General features: G+C 35.8%; 2 protein-coding genes across 3 annotated transcripts in view; one reads left to right on the top strand and one right to left on the bottom strand.

The window, feature by feature from the left end:
- Window positions 1-3,525, top strand: part of GNA14 (G protein subunit alpha 14) — an 81,159-nt gene extending 77,634 nt beyond the window's left edge. Inside the window, exons 5-7 of the mRNA XM_075526488.1 lie at window positions 698-827; window positions 2,191-2,344; window positions 3,335-3,525. Of these exons, the coding sequence (XP_075382603.1) occupies window positions 698-827; window positions 2,191-2,344; window positions 3,335-3,525 (475 nt within the window). The remainder of the gene's footprint in view (window positions 1-697; window positions 828-2,190; window positions 2,345-3,334) is intronic.
- A 3,335-nt stretch (window positions 3,526-6,860) lies between these two features.
- Window positions 6,861-22,171, bottom strand: part of VPS13A (vacuolar protein sorting 13 homolog A) — a 113,971-nt gene continuing 98,660 nt past the window's right edge. The window contains exons 69-72 of one of the 2 annotated variants that reach the window (XM_075526312.1): window positions 15,184-15,269; window positions 14,392-14,515; window positions 12,762-12,836; window positions 6,861-10,410 (exon numbers count right to left, since the gene is read on the bottom strand). In XM_075526312.1, the coding sequence (XP_075382427.1) occupies window positions 10,360-10,410; window positions 12,762-12,836; window positions 14,392-14,515; window positions 15,184-15,269 (336 nt within the window). In that variant the 3' untranslated portion in view covers window positions 6,861-10,359. Of the gene's footprint in view, window positions 10,411-12,761; window positions 12,837-12,902; window positions 13,510-14,387; window positions 14,516-15,183; window positions 15,270-22,171 lie in introns of those variants that run through there. The other variant, XM_075526314.1, reaches the window with a different exon arrangement.

Here is a 22,171-nt window from a genome sequence, read left to right as displayed (position 1 = left end):
AACCAAAACGGTACCGATAACATACCAGTGTTTTAGCTTTTGCTGAACAGGGTTTGCACAGCGCCAAGGCCGTCTCTGTTTCTCTGCCCCTCCAGTGAATAGGTTGTGGGGTGCACAAGAGGTTGGGAGGGGACACAGTCAGGCAGATGATCTGAACTAACCAAAGACATTTCACACCAGATAACATCACGCTTAGTGATAAAAGTGAAAAGAGGGGCTTTAGGAAGGCTGGCCATCTTTTTCTCGGGAACTGGTTGGGCATTGGTCTGCCCAAGGGAGGTGGTGAGTGATTGCCTTTGCATCACTTGTTTTGTTTTCTTTATCTCTTCTTCCACTTATCCTTCACTTACTAAACAATTTTTTTTTTTTTTTCATCTCAACCCCCAACTTTTCTTGCTTTTACTTTTTCTTTCCTCTCCCCTGTCCACCCACGGTGTGGGGGGCTGTAGTGAGCAAGTGGCTGTGTTGTGCTTAGCTGCTTACTGGCATTAACCCATAACAGCAGTAAAGAACAGTGACAGCTGTAGCACTACAGCAAGTGAATCAAGGTTAAATATTAAACAGAACATACAATGTTAAGATATACTTTTCACAGTTCAAGCTTATCTCAGGTAGGTGATTTATTATAAGGCCTTTGGATATACTTAAAATATCTTATGAAAATGACTAATATGTTGACTGTATTTCTGTTTAACAGGATGGTGGATGTAGGTGGCCAAAGATCAGAAAGAAGGAAGTGGATCCATTGTTTTGAAAGTGTTACTTCCATCATTTTCTTAGTTGCATTAAGTGAATATGATCAAGTCTTGGCAGAATGTGACAATGAGGTAAGGAGTGGGGGTATCTAAATAAGGTATAGAAAAAGATGTGTGCTTTTTAAGAAAGACAGCATTCACATGTCTTCATAAAAGCATTTGCAAATACTAGAATTACATTAAGAAGCTGAGCAAGCAGTCCTGAAGTTGTATTAAATTAGCAGCCTGCCTGTAAAAGTGAACTCTGCCTTAAAAGACAAAACATGATTTAAATATGTTTTAAATAACTTAAGCCATATCAACTGTTTGAGAATTTGGCTGTCAGCACTATCTCTAAGTAAGTAAAACTACCTCAGTTATCTATAATTAGGGGGGGGGGTGTGTTTTGTTTTTTAAGTCTCTGATGTTTCAGAATTAACCTGTGCATTATTTAAGGAAAATTAAAATAAAATAACTTAAAATTTACCTCCTTCTCAAGGTTAGAAAACATGAGTTCTCCCATCTGTTCTAGAGTGCCATCATCATCAGTAGCCAGATGTTGTAGAGAAGGATGCAAAAAAGAAAACAGGAGGCAATTAGAGAAAAGCATATTAGTGGAAATGCATTCCTTTTGGTAGTGGTCATTTTACATCCTGCAGTATGAGGATGCCTTCAAATGTACTTCAAAAACGCCTAATACCATTTGAACTCTGAAGCCCCAAAGCCCTTACAGATCACTTTCTCAAGATGTGTTTGAACTGTGAAAAGCATACCCTACGTCACTTGCTCAAAGTGTCACAACATCCATCGTAGTTGAGATAGAGTTTTCAAAGTTTCCTGTCATCTTCTGATGAATAACTTCGGTAACTGTAATTTTCTTTTTCCTTTCACCATCTTGAACATTTTGTTATGCTCACTTTGGACATTAGGAAATAAAAAATGAACCAACTGCTATCACAAGTTTCTCCCCAGGAACTCCAAACAGCAATCTCTGAATGTGCTGTTCCTTAGATCTCTCTTGAAATTGACAGACTTTATTACTAGTATAGATGAGTACATATACTCTTGTCCTTTCGCTATGTTACAGTATGTTAATATCAGATATTTGACCTGGTAAACCCTGCTTCAGCTCTCACCGTGAGGTCAGAAGAGGCTTTCATAGAGCAGCAGTCCATGGCTGCTCACTAACTATACAAGAATTCAAATAACGTCTATTATTAAGGCTTACCTTGGTTTCACATGCCATCATGCCATTCATAGCAGTGATCCAAAACCCAGTGAGTAAAAGGATATAGAACATGCAGAGTAATGATCAACCAATACATTGCAATTGCGCATAATAAAAGTAGTATATTTTAAAAAGCTTTCAAAAAAGCCTTTATGATTTCCGGCTGATGTGATTTGTATATGCTACTGTCTAGAGAGTGTAACTTCATATTAATTTTTGTTGTTGTAGAATCGAATGGAAGAAAGCAAGGCCTTATTTAAAACTATCATTACATATCCTTGGTTTCTGAATTCTTCAGTCATTTTGTTTTTAAATAAAAAAGATCTTCTAGAAGAGAAAATAATGTATTCCCATCTAATTAGTTACTTTCCAGAATACACAGGTAAGCATTTATCCCTGACTATCTTCACAAAGCTAAAAGTCATATTTAAACCAGTTAGTTTTTCCTCATTAAATTGAACAGGGAATTATGCAATTTGATATCTGTGCTTTTCTACTCTATCCTTTAAAATAAAAACTTAAGTTACTCAGTTTTACTGGAACTTTTTTTTTACTGGAGCATTGTGGACAGAGTCTTAAGAGATTTCTTGCAGCCATTCTGTTACCATTAGAGTGGCATGATCACTGTTTATTTATGGGAAGACATACCTTTTTCATTTTCGATCTCAAGAGACAAGATACAGGGGGAACCTGGGGAATACGACTGTTAATCCCACTCTTTATATAGTAAAAATCCATAGTATAGTTTTGCATTCATTATGGTAACTTGTTATCTATATAAAAGTCCAAAGGTAAAAAGCAGCCTAAATAACTTTCTTTAACAAATGTTACTGATACTTAAAGTTGCCAAAAGAATGATGAAAATAATCACAGATGTATTCCATTACTTAATACAGTATTATATTCTGCAAGACCTGTATCATGTTGAATCCTACAATTAATAATGAAAAGAATTATAATAATTTAATAGCTACAGAGAAAACACACGTCCCTCTCTTGGCCAAAGAGAATCCTGTTTACTCCATGTGTTTTAGAAGATTTAATTTCTCTCATGGTCTTTGACATACTACAATAATGTAGCAAACTATTACTATATGCTGGGTAATTTCAGTTGTGTAGATTTTTATAAAAAATTACTTTGACCTGCAAGGTTTACTGTTGCAAAAAGCATACTTCACACATTTTAGAAAGCAGTGTTGTAACAGCTTTTGCTCCACTAACATATGAATGAGAAAATGCCAACAAGGGAGTATACCTTTATGGAGATTTCACATTTAAATATGAAATTAGCCTGTTAAGATACTGTCCATATGTTTCTTCCTTGACCCATAGCTTTTAACTGTTCAAAACCACTGATTGTGCTTTTGACTAGGACCTAAACAAGATGTCAAAGCTGCCAGAGACTTCATTTTGAAGCTGTATCAGGATCAGAATCCAGACAAGGAGAAAGTAATCTATTCCCACTTCACTTGTGCCACAGACACCGAAAATATTCGTTTCGTCTTCGCTGCTGTCAAGGACACAATCCTGCAATTAAACCTGAGGGAGTTCAACCTGGTTTAAAGAAAAAACATGGTTGCAGCCACAAAGTGTGGTTTACTCATAGCACAGCCTGTGTTAATTAAAAAAAAAGGTGTCTTTTAAAATGCCATTTACAGAAATGGGAGGAGGATTTATATTTACTGAAGAAGTATGGATTAAGAGAACTGTAAAGAAGGAGTTTCAAAGTTTACTTTTTAAGCTATACATTTAACATATTGTGTTCATATTTCCCGTATTAGTTTTGTCTGTGAGTTATTTTTTGACAGCTGTGGGAATTAAGTGTATTTAGAAGAATGTGCATAACTACATTGCTGTATTTTCTTAAGATTTTTCTTTTTTTTCTTTCCTTTTTTTTTTTAATTTAGCGTTTACAATCATAGCTTATAAAATTTCAAACAGTGATGCCTTAAAAGTTATTTTAGGGTGCTAGATATTTTTATATTCTTGTTCTGAGCAATGTAGTTGAAAGACTAGGGTAAACCTATTAAACTTTTTAGAAGCATCTCTCAATAGCCTTGATAGGTCAAACCCATTAACGTTCTAGGAATCATTACAAAAGATTAATTCTTGGTGACCCTTGAGTATCACTGCCTTTTTATTCAAGTGCCTTACAGTAATAAGATACCTTTCACAGTTAAGGAATGACAGATTAAGATCTTGTAGACAGTCCATGGAATTTACTCTTTTCTGAAGGGGAAAAGCATTTCTCAAACAGCAAGGCATTTAGCAAACGTTCTCAGCATTCACTGCCACGGGAGCTCGGCGATCATCCACACCTGCCTGTGATAAACTAGGCCTTAAATTCCTCTGAGTCACTAACATAACTTGCTTTTTTCACTTTGCATTTTCCTGTTGTTGAGCTTCACGGGTAGTTTTGCGTGGATTAGAGAGCAGCAAAGCCTCTCCTCTAGGAGATTTTCAGCCATCTTCCCATCTCCTCCACTCCCTGCCCAACTACAAACCTTCCACTAAAGATGCCAGCACCACTAGTAGCTCAGTCAGTTCTCCTTCACTGGGTCGAAAAGTTTCAGACATTACGGCAATCTTGAAAACCTTTTTTACCCATGCAAAATTCATGGTAGTCACTGGCACTTGATCAGCTAACCCAGCAACACCGGTAAGGAGAAAGTTTTAGTAGAACAGACTGTTATTAGCAGTAGTTCACCCCAAAAGATGTACTGAGGTTCTCCTGTATTTAAATACATGAAAATTCCATTTTTCCAAGAAGAAATATTATAGCAATAGTTTTTACTATCAGCATAAAATAGCAATTTCTATGCAGCACAGAAAAATATCAGTTTATATTCCTTTTTCAGCTTGAGTAGAGCTGCTGTGTATTCAGCCAGGTTGATAGCTCTCACACTTCAGTCCTGTGAAAAGCACACCCTGACCTTTCACTGCCCATAAAAAATGTTTACCAATTTACATATTAAGCAGCACAATTCCCTTTTGTCCAGCAGTGCAGAAAAAGTAAAGTATGTCCAGAGCTGGTTGGATTGCTAAGAAGAAAACAGCCTGTAACAGTTGATTAATTTGTTCTTTCTTTAGTGTTGGAAAAAGCAGTAGAAGCCTGTTCTTACACTGGTTTAATGTTTTTCTGCGAGGGGAGGACACTGACCTATATGTTGTGCCCATACTAGCGAATGGCAGTAATCAACACTGAGGGAACAGTGCAGTACACCCTGGGATGAGGTACAGGGGACAGTGCCACGTGCTGAACGAGAAGAGGCCAAGGGGGAGTGACAGAAAGCACAGAATAAACCAGCACGTATGTGTGTGTCGTCCATGTCCCTGACATGCCACCTCTACCCTCCTTCAGAGGTACTGACATCGCGACACGTCCTCAGACCTGCTGTCCTCAACTAACCCCTGTTGCTCAAAAAACAATTAAAAAGCATTTCTTGTCATAAAATCTGCAGATATTGAAGTTTTACATTAAGAAATGCCAGTCACATGAAAAGACGATGACAAAAACACTTTTTGTAGGGCAGCAGATTTGATGGAGGAAAGCATATAAAATGCCCACATACTTGAACTGCTTGATTCAGTTTTGAGCCCCTGGGAACTTCTGGAAAAATGTCTGTTTAAACTCTTAGCAGTTCCATATCTTGAGTCAAGATTTACTGTTTATGTGAAGAGCACATTGGCGCCATGAATTTGGGAGCCTGGCTTTGCTGGAGTACAAGCTTTGCAGATTGTGAGACAGTTACCATTCTACAGGACCCCTCAGTATAAGAATGCTTTTCTTTCACACTTCACAACCAATGTTTAAAAACATTCACAAGGGCAGTTACTAAGACAAACATCTGCACATAGTTCTCAATCTGCTTCATGCAACAAGGAATAAAAATCCACAAAGATAAAAAACTGGAAGATAGTCAGCAAAAAGAGAATTCTGTTTTTCTCTGGTTTTGCCTATTAGTGTCCTACCAGATCACACCTGTTCTGACAGTCACATTTATTTCAGCCTTTGATGCATTGATCTGGAGATGATGAGTTAATAAAAATTAGTGGCATGGACATTCTTTTACTCCTTGTAGGAGGAGCCAATTCACTCCTCCCTTGAAGTATTACAAGAATATTTAGAATGCTTGTTCCAGATTTGCCCTGAAAACAGTCAAAACCTCATTATAAAAAAACCCCGTGTCTGCTGTGAGTAGAATTTGAGATCCTTAGACCCCCTTGCAGTCACAAAAGCAAAAATTGTGACCAAGATCATGGTTGCATTTCTTGGGTCAAATGGTGAGGACAGACAGCTCCTTTGCCCAGCCTAGTTTTAATAACACTTTTAAGCATAGAACCCGAGACTCTTCCTTGGCAGACATTACAGATAAATTGATCAACACTGGGGGGGAAAAAAAAAAAAACCAAACCACCAACTCAGTAATTAACTGTTAGGAACTTTAGCCACCTATATCCTTAGTTCCCAGGAGGCATGTGTTTCATTGGTATTGTTTGCTTCTGTAGTTTCTGGTGCATCTTCAGTAAAGATTAGTCACTGCAGACAGAGAGGGATCAACTGGGAGAGTTTAATGCTAGAAAAAGGTACTGTGGAATTGTATGATTTGCTGAAGAAACACTGCACAATCTTGCCTTGTACAATACTTACACGATTACAAGCAACGCAGTCTTTAAGTAGTTCTTTTCTGGAATTCAAATATGAAAGGCTCAAGAAGGGAAAAAAACCACCTTCTGAATAGTTTTGTGGAATATTCTCATTCTTAAAGCTAATACAGTATCAGGAAATATATACAAATCAAATATATACAAATCTATTTAAATGTCCTATGGATATGGAGATATTTACAAACAAGCCACAACACGTAGCAATCCTATTAAGGTATGTGATGTATTTATTGAAACTTTTTTACATCAGCAGAATAATTAGAAAATTTACGGTTTGTAGTTCAAATTCAAGAATATGCTGTAAATATTAAACTACCATTACAGAGTAATATTAATCTTTTATCGACTATGTGTGGTATGTGTTATTTGCAGACAGATGGCTAAAAATAACTCAGAAGGCACAAAAGACCTTAGTGATTTGTTTGATATGTGAGTGTATTTTGTGAAGTGCTAAAGATAATAAATAGCTCATGGCATACATACAGAATTTTTTGGGGGAAAAAAAAGAGGATTTCATAAGAATCTGGTTATCTGGCAAAATCATCTATGTTTTTTCAATGCAGCAACAGAAAAAAAATACTTTAAAGGGAGCTTATAAATGTAAATGTAGCTATTAAAAACTTGTCCTTATAATAAATGAAAGATAAACACTAAAGTCTGTATTCTGCTTTCACTGAGATGGCTGCAACAGAAGCTTGACCTTGTGATCTCAGAGACAGGATTTTAGTTAATTTGCCAATTTCTACCTACGAAATTGAGTAACGGTATTAGCTGTTAGTTAAAGCAGTATATAAAGAAAACAAATAATAACCACATTCCAGTCAAATAAACTTCAGTTTCACTTTATTCAAGGTGAAGAAGAGGCCAGGGGCAGGGGGAAGAGTGTGGAAACCAAAAGAGCCATGCCATGCAAAGCCATGCAGCTTAACAAAAAGAGATACAAACAGTTAAAACTTACAAATGTTTTAGCAATGTGTCTGGCATGTTTGATTCTATGTTTGGTTTGTCATTGATTTCTTAGAGGTAATTCTAACCCTTAACAAACTACTACTGAGAACCCAAATGACACTAAGTTTACGTAACAGTCATCTAGAAGAGAAACTGTTCTTCGGTACTTCAGTAAAGGCCACGGTATACTTTTAAACACCACAGTGGGCAGACCTAAATGCCTACATTTTAATTTTTATTGAGATCCCCTTGTCTAATTGCATATACATTTTTAATAAAAATTATATATCTATTCTGCCTTCTTGTTGAAAAAAATATGCATATTGCAATAAGGAATGAGGCACAGCAGAGTGGACATCTCAAAACAACTTGCAGTAATCCAGAAAACTACACAATGGCGTAAGTCTGAATACCTTTCTCCTCACCCCAGGCTGATTTATAGTTAAAACAGAGAGAACTGGTGTCTGCCAAGAAAAGGCAAAACTCATTCATGACTGTATGGAAAAAGCATAAGGAAAACACAAAGGAAAAAGATACAATTTACTGACTAGAAAAAGGGAACTACAGAAAATCATGTTGTCATTACAAGTGGAGACAAGGAGTGAGGTGGGGAAAGGTCCCATGTTGACTTTCGAACACTTCCAGTGTTTCAGTTCTTGTGTTAAGGCTTTTAGTTAGCACAGAAGATCAAAATATTTTATAGTCTATAGGAAAAATGCAATTTTGGGGGAATTGTTATGTTTTCCAAAACATGAGCTTAACCACAGACATGCACATTTAAAATAAACCCTTCAACATTAATGATTAAATTGCTCAAATATTACTGAAGAGCCAGCTGAGATCTGAGAATCAGGAGTTTGTTGGCAAAATAAATGTAAGAAAGTTGAGAAGTGGAGATAATATTAATTGAAATAGAGGCTCTGTGAAGAGAAAATATTTAGAATAGGGTAAATTGAAAAGCTACACAAATGGGAATGTACAAAGTACTTGCAAGAGGTACTAGAAGTGAAAGTTGCAGCAGACATTCAGTAAATACTGGGGATAGAGAGAGGAGGAGGCAATTAACACAGTAATCAAGAATCAAGATCATGATGAGACTATTAGTTGAACTATCATGCCTAAGATGAAAAGTGATAGATGAAAAACAAATTACAGATACAGAATGGTACTCAGTGCACCTAATAACACTACTTATCTAAGGCAAAGTATCCTATTGGTTTGGCATGATTATAACCTGAGTTAATACTCTTGGTACGTGCTTGGTGTACAAACAAGTGGAGTAACACAGTCATTGTCATAGTTTGGAATTCTCTTACAACAATCTTCTGATTCAATTTACAATTTATAGGAAAAATTACAATATTACATGTATTTTGTAACTTGCTAAATGGGTACTCAACACCAAAGACAAGACTTACAGTAAATTAAAGAACTGCAATTGTAGGTTAGCATGCTAGTCATTTTAGATTTCACAAGAATGCAACAATTTGGATGTCTCAAGCACCACCAGCAATGTCAGAATTAAATCCTGTAGCTGTAAATGTTCCCAACAATTGTTTGGAAATAATATTTTGGCAGCAGGTACTTACTATGTGTACCAGATATTTTGAAGACTTTGATAGGGGAATTTATGGAAACCCTCATGTAACACTGTACTGTTTCCTGTACTTTTTATATCAACTGCAGTAAACAGCCATTCAACAATACTATGACAACTTCATCTGAAAAATAAGCAGAATTGCACACATTCAAGCTCTCCCTATTAAAGTTCTGCTGTCTGGGTATGAAACAAAAAAAATTTTCATTGGGTAAGAAAAGTTGATAACAGCAACTGTGAAATATTATATTTATTATCTAATATAAATTTGACTTTATTAGTCACTTGCTTAGCACACAATACTGTGTAATCCAAGGCATTTATTTTTGGTATGCAACAGTGCACTTATAACCCCATAAACTCCTTGATTTGCAAGACTTAATAACTTTTATTTAAAATAATAGGCTTTAATTAATATTTGTAGTGCAGAGATATATTAATTCTCCCCATTATACATTTTTGTAAACTGTTATATTTTCTGTGAATATTGATAGAGGTGCTGCAATGTTTCCTTGAGTAGAATATAAAAAAGTTTACACTACAAGTGATCCTGTGTTGTAAATTCATCATGACCTGGTCCATTCATTTACAAAAAGAAAATAATATTGTTAACTAAGCAGCCACTCCTGTGATCATCTAAATTAGACTTCCCTGGTCAGTAGCCTCCTTTTAGAACTTGAGTTGTAAGACTAGTGATTATTAAATTAACATCTCCTTTGATAAAGAAATCTGAATTTCAACACAGCCTCAAGTCATATGAAAAGTAAGACAGAAACTAAGTATTGATTTTCAGAATCAAATAAAAACTGGAAGATTTGCTCTGAATAGTATCATAAGAATTATTCTAGAGTTCAATTTCAATATCAAATGTAATGGTAAAACAAATTCATTTTACACTGTATTTATAAAAAATGAAATCTGGAATTCTTGCATTAAAAAAAAACAAACAAAACAAGCCAAAACTTGGCAGAATTTTTTTCATCACTAGATTTTTTTTTTTAACTTAACATCATCTATTTTGGTGATATAGCCATAGGCTGTTGTGAGCATAATAAACAATGTCATAAATCTTCCTTCCCTCATGTTTTTGCTTTTGTTGCTGATAGTCAAATAGTTCTGCTTGTTAAAGAGGAATTAAAAGGTAGCTGTTCAGTGTTCTTCGTATCTTGGTGCTTCTCCATTCGTTACAATTTTGGCTGATTCTCTCTCACTTCTTCCAGTTTAGAAAGGATCCACTGTGTGAAGGAAAAGGAAAAAAATAAAAATGTTTCCTTGGTAAAAACCATACAAAGCAGCTGAAAATTAGATTGTGTTGGCCAGACACTTCACTACCTGCTCTCTTCTCCTAACTGAGTATTAACCCAGTGCTCAAAATTCTACTGTAGATTATAAATCCCTGATTTTCTCACATGAAAATGGAGGCATTTAAGTACCAATATCTGACACTGAATACCACACCTAATTAAACTGGCTAGGTTGATATTTCAGTTTCCTTGTCTGTATTTCAATGAATAATTTTTAAAAAAATAAATTACACCATCATTTCACCCACATCATTGTTAACGCCCTGCATTAGTCTACAACTCTAGACAAATCACAGATGACAATAGAGAAGCAAGGATAACATAAGACAGAGGACAAGAATAGCTTGCAGCAATGTGATAATACAGTTATTTAGAAAGACGCTTTTTTTAACTATATTTGGTTTCTTTTCAGGAATTTAAAATTCACATGTTTACTGAACATGGAAGGGAAATTAGTTTCCCAAGAGTCTAAAAAAAAAAAAGGGGGGGGGGGGGGAGGGGGAGAAGGGGCAGTGATATGGAAATCTAAGGTAGGAGATGAAGTTATACAAAGGGATTGCCACAAGAAAGCTGCATAAAGCTTTCAAGGAAGGTGAGTGGATTATTACAACTCAGATTCTGTTACCGGCTCACGTTCTATGTTACAGATCTTTAGGATCCTCTCCTCCCCATCACAAGCTCACCCCCCAAGGAAACCAGAGCTTCTGTTTAGCAGGATGCTGAAGGTTTGAAAGAAGAATTGGCAGTTCAAGAAATTACTGTTCACATCAGAATATAGCACTTCTCACAGATGGAACAACCTTGTAGTGTCCACTAGACTGACAAGGGGAAAAATGTTCACAAAGCAGTGTCACTGAAGCGACCTCATACCCTTTTTACTATAAAGGGTGCAAATTTTCATTTTCACTGTTCCTAAAACACTTCCCTCAGTGTCACCTCTCTGTATACACGAGCACGAGTGTCACATTTGCAGAAGTGAGCTGTAGGCTAAATGGCCCAGAAGAGACTCTCAAAGACTTACTTTCTGTAGGATAGCCCCTAAGGCCCTGATGGCAATTTTTGAATGAGTCTTTTAAGTATTCCTTCTCCAAGATAAAACCACATTCCTTACCAAGCCTGTCTGACTGTGACCTTTCCCCTCATATTCACACTCCTGTTGGTTTTGTGGGGTTCACAGGCCTTTCTAGGAAAATATGCAAACCAACATTTTTGTGAAAAGTGCACACAATTTCAGCTTTCTTTTCCTTGCTTAAGACTTATGCCATACACACTACGATGCACTAATTTGATTTTTGGTATTGTTCCTGATTTAGCTGGGGCATAGATGGAATTTCCTTCCCACACAGACTACTATGTGGACCTCAACGCCACCCCTGCACCACCACAGCCAAAAAGAATAAAAAAGAGGAGCTCAGTACCTCCAAAAAGTACAGACAAGTCAAATTCAGCATGGGGCACTCAAATACCTTCACAGTATTTGTAATGCTTTTGAGGTAAGACTCAAAAGGTATCACTCGGCTGTGGTGAGAAACTGCCCTCATAAAGACATAAGCAACTCAAACTGATGAGACGATGCAAAAGCAAACTTAAATTGGTGAGAAGATGCAACTTTTGCAGGCTGTTTCAAAGAGTAATCCCAGGGTGCCATATCCCACTGGTATGAATTATTACAAGACTAATTTATTTATGAAAATAATGAGCTAAGCTAATAAAAACAGGCAAAACTTTCACAATCCGTCTACCTGATAGTTCTGGTAGCAGACCTGAACTGCTCCTACTCTCTACTGTAGTGAAAACTAGTGATGTCAAAATGAAGAGGTCACATAGACTATATGTATAATAGCAGTAATATCCTATATCAAATAAACTATTTGTGTTTCTATTAGGGACTTTCTTCATTATTCAACCAAAACTGTGTTTTATGGAACAGAGGAATGACACCCCTCCCACCCCCCTGGAATAAAACTACGAGTAATTTACAAATGTTGTTTGTTCTATTAAAATGTACTGTTTTAATTCACGTTCTTGATTGTTTAGTTTTTGTTAGCAGTACTGTTAAATCAGCCATTTGATAAACAGTTATAATTCCAAAGATTTATGTAAGGAAAAGTTTGGTGTTGGAATTCAGTATCTTTGAAATTCAGTACTGAATAGATCATTGCCATTTCCATCTATGTAATGGCTGTGTGGAAATACTGAATTTTAATTCAGGTTAAGAATATTTCTGTTTCACTTTAAGCCAAATTTAACACAGTATAATTGTAATCATATTTTGACTTTACCTTAGCATCCTCTGGACTTTTAAAATTAATAATTTTTCCAAATTCTTTGGCATGGAACACAGACTTAACTCGCTCCTAAAAAAAAAAAAAAACAAACAGTAATTCAAAACTGAAGTTAGTTTCTTCAGACTTTGTGACTAAGAAGTTATTTACCTTTAGGGCAGCTATATGGTTCAGACAGCAATATGTACCCATTACACTGATCTGAGTATGTTCACATCGCATGCACACACCCTGAGAAACTTCATTTTCTGCATGAAAGCACAGTGGAGTGGAACACTCCAGCAATAATAGGCTTCCCTTTTTACCATGGAGTCCCTGGAGACTGGACTATAGAAGTGTGTAGGAATGGAAGGCAGACAATGGAGTATGTGGAGTAACAAAATCCAGTACTCCCTAAGGTTGTAATTTTTCATTCTCCTTCAAGTCACTACCTGGATGGACATTCCACCAATACTGACTTGCAAGTAGTGGTCTTAGGTAATGAAAATAGCAGCTTAGGCTTCAGAAATAAAACATAAGCAGTGCTTTGCAAAATACAGTTTTCAATCATAGATTTCAATAAAGAGCATACTGCAGACACGTGAATGGACTCTGAAATGACTGCTGCATAGGGGTAAAGATGGACATGCTATTCAGCATTGTCTGAAATGGCAGAAACTAAGAATTATTTCATCCTGTAAAAGTTCACTTGCAGTCAGAAATCCAGTTTGGAGGGTTCCAAACCAATATGGCTCTGCCTTTCATGCTCTTTGCAATAGAAACAAATAATCTGAGTGAAAAACTGAATGACTTCGTATGCTGTCAGACTGTCCTGACAACCAAGATGTGTAATTGCACACATGAAGCTTATTAAGAACAGAAACAAAACAAAACACTGGCAGGTAAATGCACCGATTGAAATTAAACTCAGTTACCATCTCAACAAGAATTTAAGAATTATTTTTTTCAAGGAACATTGCCTCTGTAAGTATACTCAGTCATCAGCAGTCCTCTTTTCTCCTTATGCCCTTTGCCAATTTACCAGGGAAAGAAAGTTTTGGATTTTTTAAAGGAAAAATTGCAACTGAGAGCAACATTCTTCAACTTGCATTGAAAGGGATAAGCATATATCATTACAGTTTTTATGAAGATATTAATACCTTATTATACTTTGAAGAATTTCATTACTAGCAAATGGAAAAACAATCCTTGAAGCATAGCACATGCAAATGTATTGCTCTGATATATTTGAACCTTAGGGATCGCAACAAGGTAGATTTCCACATATTGACATATTTCCACAGTGCCAGAGTGTGTAATAAAAATATTCTGCAACTTTCTGAGAGAGTTTTGTTATATCAACATTTTCCAGACTATGAATACACCATGAACTGCTGCATACCAACAAAAAATTCTAAGGGGTCAAGGAATAATTTCATCTGAAAAGACCAAGTCACCACTCTGCTTAGAACAGTCAGAAGCTAGTTATCTGAGGAGTTTGCCCATGTCAAATTTCAACTCCCTTCTCTTGAGTGCATCTCAACTAGAAGAGAAATCAAGAATTCAAAGGAGAGAGTTTGGGAATTCAAAGTTCAATTTTATAAACAGTAACACAAAAAGAAAACAAAACATGAGGAGGTTAACATACCTTGGCTTCAATGCGTAATCTTCTGCCATCAACGATGAATGGTTCTTTGGTAAATTCATCGTAAGTGTACTGCCATTCACATGTCAGCTGTCCAAATGTCCCTTTTGTCACAAATAACACACCACTAGACACCAGAAAATAAAATTAATAATTTAAAAATTAATGTAAAACCACTTAAAAGTTATCAAGTTACCCTAGCTCTAGTGAAGTCATTGTTCCAAAATAGTTCTCATCTAAGGATATATAACAACCATACAGCATATTTTCCAGAAGAGTGAATTTTGAACCTTCCTCTAACTTATTTAAAATACTGTGTTTCATAGCAAAACTGTAACACTACTTCTAGCTGTATTTCTCCAAAAAGTTGTACAGACTTTCTATTTGAGAAGGATGCCTGATACTCCACTGTTAGACATTATTGACTCTTTTCCTGCATTAACCTTTTTTCCTTCATTATACTAATTTATAAGTGAATGCCACAGTTCCATTGACTTCAACTTAACTAGATTTATAACAAATCTTTTTCAGCTAAAGAAATCGTAAAACCAACAGTCCTTTTCTCTCCTTAAATAGAGAAATTACTGTGGCACTCAAAATAACATACTCTTGTGCTGAACAATGTCACTGTTGAACAAGGTTATTAACAGCACATTAAGCATGCCTTCCCCAGTATTTTATCTACATACATAATGACAGACACGTCAAAGCACAGTTACTGATCAACAGTTATCAAGGCATGTACATTTTGATGATAGTTTTAAGTACTTATTATTCAGAGTCAAAACCATTTACCTTTTTGTTACCATTAACAGGTCTGTACTGTTGACCATAGCATGTGCAATATATCTGAGTTTTGCAAATCTTCCGTTTTCAATTTTCTAAAAAGAGATAAAAGTTGTATAGCTTTGAATATGCTAGTATAAATTAATGTACTAATTTTGTGCTTGAAATGTATTCATCCCCCAAAAGTATAAATTACAGCAAAGCACATGGCACATACTTTTAAAAAAAAGGCTACTTTCATAAAGTCAGAATTTGACTAACAGGTCTGTGACAGCTAATGTTCATAATTATGTAGAATTATTCGGTTGCTGTTAATGCAGCTATGCAAATAAAAATCAATCCTAACCAAAACTGGCAAGGAACAATATAATTTCTCAAAATATTTCAAGACAGTTTTCTACATACTTTTAGTACATGCTGAACTTCTGCTGACTAATAAAATTCTGAGACAACAAAAGAAATAAGAATTCATTTCCTAATTTATGTCAAGTCACCTCCAAAACATTGGAGTAATTAACTCTGGGAATAAATCTATACTTAACTGTATGCAAGAATCCACTATCATGTAGACAGTGGGACTTAATAATGCACTTGAAGTAATGCTTAGCGTTTCTCCATATTCTTTTGTTTTCCCCTGAACTTGCTTAATCTTTTCCTACAATTGCCATGAATACTGTAGCAGAATATTCTTTAATGGGTGATAAATTTAAAATATTGATGAAAACAGATGAATCATTTTTAAAAACAGAGGCTCTGTTACTTTAACATGACTTGGCAACCATTGGATTTCTAACTTTCTGAGCAATGAGTGATTGAATTAGTGATCAAATTAAGATTGCTGCATCTTAGTTGGGAAGAGCAACATGACTGCTTGCATACTTCCCATCTGTTACAAATTGGAAGCAAAAATAGATTAGTATGAACAAGTATGATTCAATAAACCCTTACTACAAACGTATTGCTTCAGATATGTATGCCAATATTTAAAAACACGTAGGTTAGTTCTCAATGAGGTTAAAACAGCAAAACCATTTAATGAGTATTCATCACCACTGTAAAATGATAAAGACTTTTAATGAGGCGTACCCTACAACTTCAAATTTGGCTGCATGGATAACTCCATTTTTCCAAACAGATTCTTTTGAATGATGTCTTCCCTCAAAAATGCTGATTCTTTAGTGATTAAAATGCAAAAACTTTTGAGTAACAGGTTCCCAAAAGACAGCTTTCCAGAAAGCTCTCAGAAAGTTCAGATTATTTCTCTCTCCCCAGCTCTGCTGGGCTACAAAATCACAGCTATTGATCATGTGCCTACCTACATAAGTCACTGCTTGAATTTGTTTCTGCAAGAGTTAGTGTCACGGGCAAGATCAATACAGCAAGAAGAATGGCATAAGAGGAATTAAGGAATTGCATAATGAGGAATTAAGGGCTTGGAAAACAGATTATTTTTGGAAACTCCTTATTCAGACTTTGTCTAGGAGTTGCCACTCCTCCGATTTGAGTCTCTCCTTGCCCCTCATATGAGGTAGGAGCTTGGACCTAAGTACCTAAATAACAAAAAGATCATCTCTCAAGGCAGGCTCTACAACATTCCAGCACACAACATGCTGGATGGTTAGAAGACAGAGGAGGCTGTATGGGCAGACAGCATGGATAGGGTACCTGACCCAGATACCAGGCTACTGGTCTAGTGCTATGTCCTGATGGATTTTCAGTGTTAGTGGCCTAGTGAGAAAGACAGGGAAAGGGAGGAGAAAGCTGACAGGAACTTACAGAAATAATGCGTGTGGAAAGAGCAAGGCTGGTTCGGTAGAGGTAACAAATACACATCGTTCCAGTTAATCTGCAAGACTCTGACAATGCCAGCAATTTCTCTTACTCACCAAACACATTATAAGTATTTCAATGTATGACTAGTATCTCTCTTCTATTAGAAGCAAGCACAGGGGAAAAGCATTTAGCAATTTAGCCTTACTAGGATGGAGAGGATCTCTAGTCTTTCTCCTGCATCAAAGAAGATAACTTTCTTATGCTTTGCATAGTTCTGAGGTAAGGCTAGAGTGGGACTTAAGAGAGCGGGGTTACCTCTTTCTGTCTTTTCATTAGCTTGCTAGTTAACTTTCAACAAGTCATTCACCCCACTGTAACTTACTCAGTTTACCGATAATGAATTGAGAATTATGAAAATTATTATGGAAGTACAGTACTTAACTATCACACAGGTTGCAACCCTAAACAAAACCTATTTAAATGTCCACCAAATTCCACCAAAAGTATTTCATTCTACTAAGATTCACAAACAAGTGATTTGCTCAGTACAAAAATACTGTTAGCATGTGGTAAGCACTGAGCTAACTACTCCCCATTGTTAGCTATGAGTCAAAGATGATAAACTCGAGTTATCTGCATTCTATAGTTTTGTAGACAACAGACGTTAATCGGGAAATAAAGCACAGGAAAAAGCTGCATAGTCCATTTGCAAAGGTAACACTTATATCTATGCCAATGCTGAGCAGTAACTGCTTCTAAATTTTCTGCCTTTAGATTTTTCTACCCCTCATTTACAATCTTTATCCCTTTTAGCGTTAGGCTTGCACCTATTCATTAGGAAATACATCATAGAGGGATACACCGATTTGCTGCTGCTAATTCTTATAGCAAGATCACTACTGTGCTCTGCCACCAAAGTGGCTTATACAACTTAAACATAAAAGGATATATAATTGATCCCTCAATATAGATGCATAAAAATGTTTTTTTTTTAATTTAAAATTTTAAAATTAATTTAGCTATTAATTGTTTGGAGAAAGACAGCAACTTGGACCACTGTTTGGTGATGCAAAACTATGAAAGTTAACATTGATCAATCATTGTTCAGTATTAGTTTCACCATTGTAAGAAAACATACTAATTTTTAGAACACAGCTTCTGTATTTCAAATTAAAAAAGGTTTAATAACCTGATTACTTTACTATATGTTATGGTTCATTGACTAGACATGGAAGTTGAATGAATCTACTGAAAAAAAGACACTCCAGCAGCTGTAAAATGTGAGGTAATCCAAGCACAAATCCCCTCCTTTGCAAATTATTCTTACCTGTAGTACAAATGCTTAGATGTCACTGCAATAATCTAACAGTAGATGTGATCATTTGTGCAGAGATGGATATGCAAATATGCTCAGTGTCTTAAAAATGGCATCTCTGCATTTGGAAAGATTGCTAATCACACCACATGCTCCTAATTTATTGAGGAGCAAACACAGAGGCCTTTGACAAAGTTAGAAATGACACAGAATGTAGGTAGTGAAGACAAAATTTAAAGTCTGTGATCCTTTTGGTTGTAGTTCTAAAAAATACTAGTAGTATGTGTGATACAAAAATCAGAATGTTTCATATCGTTCTTGAACTCATCCCAACTGAAACAACATGTAAAAAAAAAATAAGGTGAAGACTGTTACTACTTAAAAAGTGGTTATAAATCTGCTACTCTTCTCTTTTGATGTTCAGATTAACTTGAAGTTTTCCAATGGATTTTAGATTGCCAGTGTATTTCCTTATGAACTGATTACTGTCCAAATGTGTGAGTTCTGAAGGCAATTCATTGTTGCTAAAAACTCCAATATTAAATGTATTTTTCAGCTCAAATTATAAGATGACTTCTTCCAAAGCTGTAGAATTGCTACTTTCAGCAGGCTAACCTGGTATAATGACATATTCAATCTTCCCCACAGAAACATTTAATAATTCTAAGCAGTACACTTGTTAGATCTAGCTTGGATGTGTGTGGAAAAAAAAAGGGGAAAAATTGTTAAATAAAGAAAAAATAACATGTAAACCACTCATTTTTCTGCCATACAAAATTCTCTCCTCATCCTTTATTAATAAGAACAAACGTTAATCCTTTATTGCCTACACCCTCATTCCAGTTATCCTAATGTGCAATGTCATTGCATAAAAACCAAAGCTTTTATTAGCGCCTGAATTCAAGATTCCATTCAGCCACGCTGAACAGCAACTCTAAAATCAACAGGGTTTTGTTCAAATCAACAGAAATTTGTGGTCGAGGTTAACATTTCAATCTAAGGCCACAGTATGCAGGACAGTAAAAATCAGGACAGCAGCTTTCTTTCAGAACACAAAGTTTCTATTTCACAACAGAAATATAATTTGCTTATGCTGACTGGCAGAATTATCTTGGCCAATTTTTGATCTGATTACCAAGAGAATTCATTTGATGAGCTGAATGGAGAAACCATACTGATCTACACTTTCATTAGGATGACCACATCTAGATGTTCTTTGTGTTTCCTGCCAATATAACCAAAGTTCTTTGATTTGTAGCATCTGAAGTGATTACTGTATCAGCAGGGAAATGGAAAAATATTTCAATTTTCTTTTCTGTATTCTCTGTCAGCAAACAAGCTGGTGTATGCTTTGCCTAGGACACTTCTGGGTTTTACTTGCTTTTCCACCTTATATAAGCATTTATGCTTCAATCACAAACAAGCTAAAATTAAACTGAGTCACACAAGCCTCCATGTTCTTCTGAAACAATTGGTGTTAGCTAGTCTCAGCCAACTTTCCGTAAATATATACAAGTCTCCTATTTGGGGATGGGCAATGGCTATCTAATTATATCCAAAGGTTGCACATTTAAGTGGTAAGGATCCTGCTCTTTCCTTTAACCTAGGCACAACAAGTTGTCCAAAGGAGGACGGATGATGACAGCTGTGACTCAATTAAGGGAGCACCAAACTAGATAATATGCATGAATGGATGCCTGGTAAGAGTCAGGACAATGCTGAATAAAAATGAAGTTACTTTGAACTTTGGAGATAATTTGTCTCTACAATTTTGTGAAGTGAAACCTCAGTTTTAGAGTACTTCATGATATGGATGTTTATGTTTTGATCAGAACCCAAGCCCATGGCGGGTGGGGGAAGGACAGAAAGGACTATAACACACTTTTCCCACGCCTCAGATGTTCTTCCTGACAGACTGAAGTTTGAATACTAAGAAACAAGGGTCTGTTTAGCCCATTCCAACATTCTGCCACGTGATCTGAAGCTTACCTCATGACTAAAAAAGGATCACTGAACTGAAAGCTGAACACCTCCAATACAGTAGGATACAGTATTGAAGCATGGCTTTGAAGGACTATCTTCGCTACAAGCTTACATCCACTGCAGCATAGTTGGGCAGCAACCTTACACAACACTGTAAAAGAGCCCTCACAAACTCACACACTATAAAGGCAAATTAAAAATAAAAAAGGTTTTGAATTTATTTTGGTTTTGGGTAGGCACTGAGCTGTGACACAGAGAACTCCACTGATTTCATAGTGCAACTGTTAATGACTTATTTTCATAAGCATGAGACTAGTCTATCTTTCAGCTTTATTCCCTGGCAGGGCAAAGAGCAGTGATTTCTGACAGGTCTATAGCTCCTGTAAATTACTAATAACAACAAAGGTATAAACAGTCTATTAAATGACCCCAGAAACTTTCTATAGTATCCCTCTGCCCTGACTTACATCTACAGAGCCTCTTGAGAAAACAAAAAGACAAAAGAACCCTGATCAAAAGGCTTGTACTCGATAACATCAAAGATAAGGAGCACAGCCAATTCTTCACCTCAGTAAGGAAGAAACATACAAATTCAAGTTACCATTATACAAGTCACTAAAAGAGTAAAACTAAACACTTGGGAAAAGCTGAATAATCAACTTGTTCTGTAGCTGACAGCAGAAAACCTGAGCTGAAAGGATGGCATTTAGTCCTGGAGTTTTCAGCAACAGTACTGGACTTCAAATTCAATCCATCAGTGAAAAAGTGGGGAAAAAAATTGTGCAGCCAAAAATTAAACTATTAAAATATGTTAAACTGAAGGTAGGGCCGGGGAGGGGGGGGGAAGGCATTTGAAAAGATGGTCTGTATTTTTTGATGTCAATTTAAATCCCTAAAGAAAATAATCTCGAAGTTGTTTCTTTTTGCCCTTTTGGTGCCTTAAAGAGCGTCAGTTTCAGCTAGTTAGCTATTATACTTTCCACAGGTTTTGGTTCCATGACTTAGAGCAATTAAATCCTAATATCCCGGGTGATACATTTTTTTTGTTATCCTAAATCCAAGTTATTTCTTTTCCCAATGTATACTCAGAGGAAGCTAGACTCAAAACAGAAACAAATAAACGACTTGTACAAAATTACGACATTTTTTTATTAAGATAAAAACTTCAAAAATAGAACTATACTCCATGAAAGAGACAAAATAATCAAATGTGTATAATCCTATTTGCCAACTATACTGGCAAATTTTTTTACTGTTTTTTTTTTATTGGGGCATGTGTGTGTGTGTGTTTGTTTTAGTTAGCATTCTACAACCTTTCAATCTACCGAGTAAAGAAAGAACTCTTTTTGGTTATATTGCAGGGGAACTTGAATTACTGATACCTGACCCAGAAGTAGTACCATTCATGCTAAATTTTACTTCCACATTCCGTAATGATTTGTAGAATTATAAGTTAAAAAACTTTAAAATTTAGGTCAATTTGCTGGAAGAAAAGTATTATTTCTAAAAATAAAATTGTTATTTTTGCAGCAATGCTTTTTCAGTCAAAAAATGATTGCATTTCTTTCTAAAGCTGATTTAGAATGAGGAAAAAATATGTTTTGTTATAAAATTGACATGCATTGTCTTGTAAGAGAGGTCATTACAGAAGAAAAACAAAATTGCATAGGATAAAAAAGAAATTCCACTAAAAAGCCAAAAAGGAAGAAGAAAATGTCAGGTAACATATTCAAAGTTCCCAAAACCCAGTAAAGTTAATAAAATGCAGCAGTAACCTTTCCATGAAGTTGTACCTAACAATTTCCTAGACTTTTAGGCATGACGTGTCCTTTTTCAGGATTGAAGATCAAAATAATTTCCTACATTCTTCAAAGAAATATCTGAGATCCATTTGTATCCGAAATACTCAAAATCCTTCCCACATTG

This window comes from Mycteria americana, chromosome Z, assembly GCF_035582795.1.
Source record: "Mycteria americana isolate JAX WOST 10 ecotype Jacksonville Zoo and Gardens chromosome Z, USCA_MyAme_1.0, whole genome shotgun sequence".
Lineage (NCBI taxonomy): Eukaryota > Metazoa > Chordata > Aves > Ciconiiformes > Ciconiidae > Mycteria > Mycteria americana.
The sequence above is the reverse complement of the archived record's forward strand: the minus strand, read 5'-3'. Positions and strand labels throughout refer to the sequence as shown.